At 38.0% G+C, this 3681-nt stretch overlaps 1 protein-coding gene across 1 annotated transcript; it reads left to right on the top strand.

Moving 5' to 3' along the window:
- Positions 1-2688, top strand: LOC114282751 (putative WRKY transcription factor 21). The gene is made up of 4 exons (XM_028225494.2): positions 1-221; positions 543-1297; positions 1397-1522; positions 2242-2688. The coding sequence occupies exons 2-4, from the start codon at positions 588-590 to the stop codon at positions 2384-2386; spliced, it is 981 nt and encodes a 326-aa protein (XP_028081295.2). The 5' UTR covers positions 1-221; positions 543-587; the 3' UTR covers positions 2387-2688.
- Positions 2689-3681: the final 993 nt, after the last annotated feature.

Here is a 3681-nt window from a genome sequence, read left to right as displayed (position 1 = left end):
GCGCAGGTTAATATTTTTAAAATGCGCCCCTCCTCTCTCTATCTCTCACTCTCTCTCTGTAAAAATAATAAATATTAAAAGATTTCTTTGTAATCTTTTGGGCGTGTGAATCCTTTGGCGAACCAGCAAAGTCTTCTCTTGCACACCTTTCAATCTCACATCCTGTATATGGAGATTTCAAGATTCTAGGGTTTGACAGCACACACAACTCGAACTAAAAGGTCTGTTCTTCGCTATTTCTCTACTTTTTTGTCTTGAAGATCTTTTTGTTATCCTCATAATCTCTACCTGGGTTTGCCTTCTTTGATCCATTTTCGCATATCCATTTGAATTTTATTTTCTGGGTACTCATCTATTTGGCTAATTAGCGCTTCGATTGATTGGAAATTCCTGAAATTTGTACATGGAAGCCCAATTTAGGAATTTGTTTTTATCAAAATGGTAGTTTGCTATTTGGGTTTTTTGTTCTATTTGTTTATGGATGATTGAAGATTCGCTAGATTAGTAGATTTAAGAGATCGTTGTGCTGTTCTTTGGTTTAGGTGTCTTGGTTCTGGGAACTAGGGTTTTCATTTTGGTTGGGTGAAATGGAGGAAGTTGAAGCAGCTAACAGAGCAGCTGTAGAATGTAGCCATAGAGTTCTTAGACTGTTATCTCAGCCCCAAGATCAGACTCAGTTTAGAAATTTAATGGTAGAAACAGGGGAGGCTGTGTTTAGATTCAAGAGAGTTGTTTCTCTTCTTAATACTGGATTAGGTCATGCAAGAGTAAGAAAGATCAACAAAATTCAAACCCCATTACCAAATCAACCAAAATCTCTTCAATCTCTTCAGCTTCTTCAGAGTAATTTCCATGAAAATCCAGCACAAGAAATGGGTTCAGATGTTAAAAGTTCTGTGGGAAACCCATCGTTGGACTTGAATTCAAATGAGAAAAGCCCTCCTCAAGTTGCTCAACAAACACCGCAGACAAACTGCCACCATTTCTTCCAACAACAACAAAGGATCATGCTTCAGCAGCAAGCGGAAATGATGTATCGTCGGAGTAATAGCGGTATTAATCTGAATTTTGATAGCTCCACTTGTACGCCAACCATGTCATCCACTAGGTCTTTTATCTCTTCATTGAGTATGGATGGGAGTGTTGCTAATTTGGATGGGAATGCCTTCAATTTAATTGGGGCGGCCGGCTCTTCCGGTCAGAATTCTCACCAACACAAGCGAAGGTGCTTGGGAAAGGGAGATGATGGGAGCACAAAATGCGGGAGCAGTGGTAGATGCCACTGCTCAAAGAAGAGGTTAATTCTTATTTCATAACTTTTCTCTGAATTTATAGTGCTACTTAGCCATTAATAGCTTGGAATTGTTTCTTTTTCTTTCTATTATTATATCAACAGGAAGCATAGGGTAAAGAGATCAATCAAGGTGCCTGCTATCAGTAACAAGCTTGCAGATATCCCTCCCGATGATTATTCGTGGAGGAAGTATGGACAGAAGCCAATTAAGGGTTCTCCTCACCCAAGGTACATATCAATTTTCACTTCATTAGATGCAACTAGTTTGCCAGCAATGCTTACAGTTTCCATTGATGATTGTGACATTTTCTCAAACGAATTTCCATTTATAATTGTGATTTGTTTTGGCAAGAAAACACACTCGCACACACACAACTCTATAATATTCTTGCTTATTTCAAGTTGATATTATGGGGTGAGTGTTCAGGTACAAACTCATGCCATAATTGCTTTTGGGGTGTACTAGTTTTCATTTGAAACAATGTGGAAGTAGGCTCTATAAATACTATTTGGATCAAATTGGCATGTTGTGGCTTAGGCATTTAACAAAGTAGCTATTAGTGTTATTTATGGAAGTTTTACTTAGCACTCATGGTTCCTTTGATTGCTGACAAATTGGAGTTAGAAACTTTGCAACCGTCATTAAAATTTCGATTCGTAATATTTCCAATTTTTGCTTCTCTTTTATTGGGTGCCAAGTTGAGAGTGAAGATGTGTTTATGCAAACTTCCAAGACTACCTTATCTTTGATTTGTTTGTGCCATCAATTCTTGACTGTTATGTTGATGATCCATATGCTTACATTTCATGAAAAAAAGTACACAAATGATCCATATGCCTACATGCCTACATGTGTACTTTGTATCTTATACAATTATTGCATTTGTGAATTTCTGATTTAAAATTTTGAGGTTCTTAATTAAGAAGTCCTTATTGTTAATGTGTAGGGGATACTATAAGTGTAGCAGCATGCGAGGTTGCCCGGCAAGGAAGCACGTGGAAAGGTGCTTGGAAGACCCTTCGATGCTTATTGTAACTTATGAAGCAGAGCATAATCACCCAAGGTTACCATCACAATCGCTGAACACATGAAACCTAATGGATAGCCTCGTCAGGATTGCTTAATGCCTCCCATGTTCAATCCATCAGCACTCAATTTATGATTAGCTCGAATAGCTCCTGTACATATTTTTGCATGATTTAAGCTCTAGATGTATATGGAGCAAATTTCTGGGCCTTCTGGGGATGCAAGGCAAATAGATATGAAGCCCAGTGTCAAACAGAAGTGTTCTGTAGAATTGGAGTTTTTTGGTTGTAAGAACAATTTCGTCATTTATGACTCTCTCCAACAGTTTAGAGTCTTTTGCATGAATGCATTACTTTCGTTTTGGAAATTTTTGTTTTTATTGATAATATATCCTAGTTTTTTTTGGTGCTGGATTTTGATTTTTGTCACATTTTAACAATAGTAATTTAGAAAATTACACGGCAGCATATTGATACGAATGAATCCGAAACCAAATGGACCAAATGGAATGGAACTTGCAAGAAAAATAAAATAAAATAATTTAATGGAATGATAATGAAATATTAAAACTACTGTACATCTCGTTCTTTGTCTAGGTTGTTTGCCAGAAATCAAAAATAAATTAGGGGAATAGCTTAGGCTTGGTTTGGGAAGTGGGTTGATTTTTTGGCTTTTTAGTTGTTTTGGCTATCTTAATCTGGGTTAAAAAGCTTAGTTTAGAAAGAATTTTTTGACTTTTTTGGTAAGAGAAGAGTGTAATGATTATGGGTTGGATGTGATGTTTTATTTATTGTGGTTAAAATAATTTATTTTATTTTTTGTAGTTAAAATAGTTAAAAAAGTCCCAAATCTTGCTTTCCAAACGGTGCCTTATCTTTAGTTTGTTGAGTTGGATGAATGGTTAGGGGTCATTTTATTTTTTTTTGTTTAGTTTTTGTTTTCTTGGTTGGGCATCTTTTTTAGCTAGAGGAAATATTTCATAGTTACTTTTCCTTGTATATTTTTATTATATGCATGAGCTTTTGGGAAAGGTTTTTTTGGAATCAGTAATGATACAGAGCCCGAATGTAGGGGTTCGAATTTAGCTCGAAATTAGGGAGGAGGAGGAGGAGAAGAAGAACTCGATGGGAGGGGCCAACAAAATCGGGCGGAGGTGGAGGTGGAGGCGGAGGCGGAGGCGGTGGCGGCAGGCGGAGGCAGAGGTGGAGGCGGGTTGCGATGCTGACGAGCGACGAGGGACGAGCTGCGAGATCGGCCGACGAGCTGCGATGCCGACGAGCTGTGACGACGACGACGACCTGTGTTCTCGCTCTCGCCTTTGTGTTCTCTCTCTCACTTCTGTTCAACTCAACGAAGAAGA

Source organism: Camellia sinensis, chromosome 12 (genome assembly GCF_055761805.1).
Source record: "Camellia sinensis isolate YWXY chromosome 12, ASM5576180v1, whole genome shotgun sequence".
In the NCBI taxonomy this organism is placed as follows: domain Eukaryota; kingdom Viridiplantae; phylum Streptophyta; class Magnoliopsida; order Ericales; family Theaceae; genus Camellia; species Camellia sinensis.
Note: the sequence above shows the minus strand (reverse complement) of the source record. Positions and strands in the feature narration are given on the sequence as shown.

Coding starts and splice junctions, on each gene's coding strand:
- LOC114282751 (XM_028225494.2), top strand. CDS start 588: ATGGAGGAAGTTGAAGCAGCTAACAGAGCAGCTGTAGAATGTAGCCAT. Junction 1,298..1,396: donor TGCCACTGCTCAAAGAAGAG/GTTAATTCTTAT, acceptor TTATATCAACAG/GAAGCATAGGGTAAAGAGAT. Junction 1,523..2,241: donor AAGGGTTCTCCTCACCCAAG/GTACATATCAAT, acceptor GTTAATGTGTAG/GGGATACTATAAGTGTAGCA.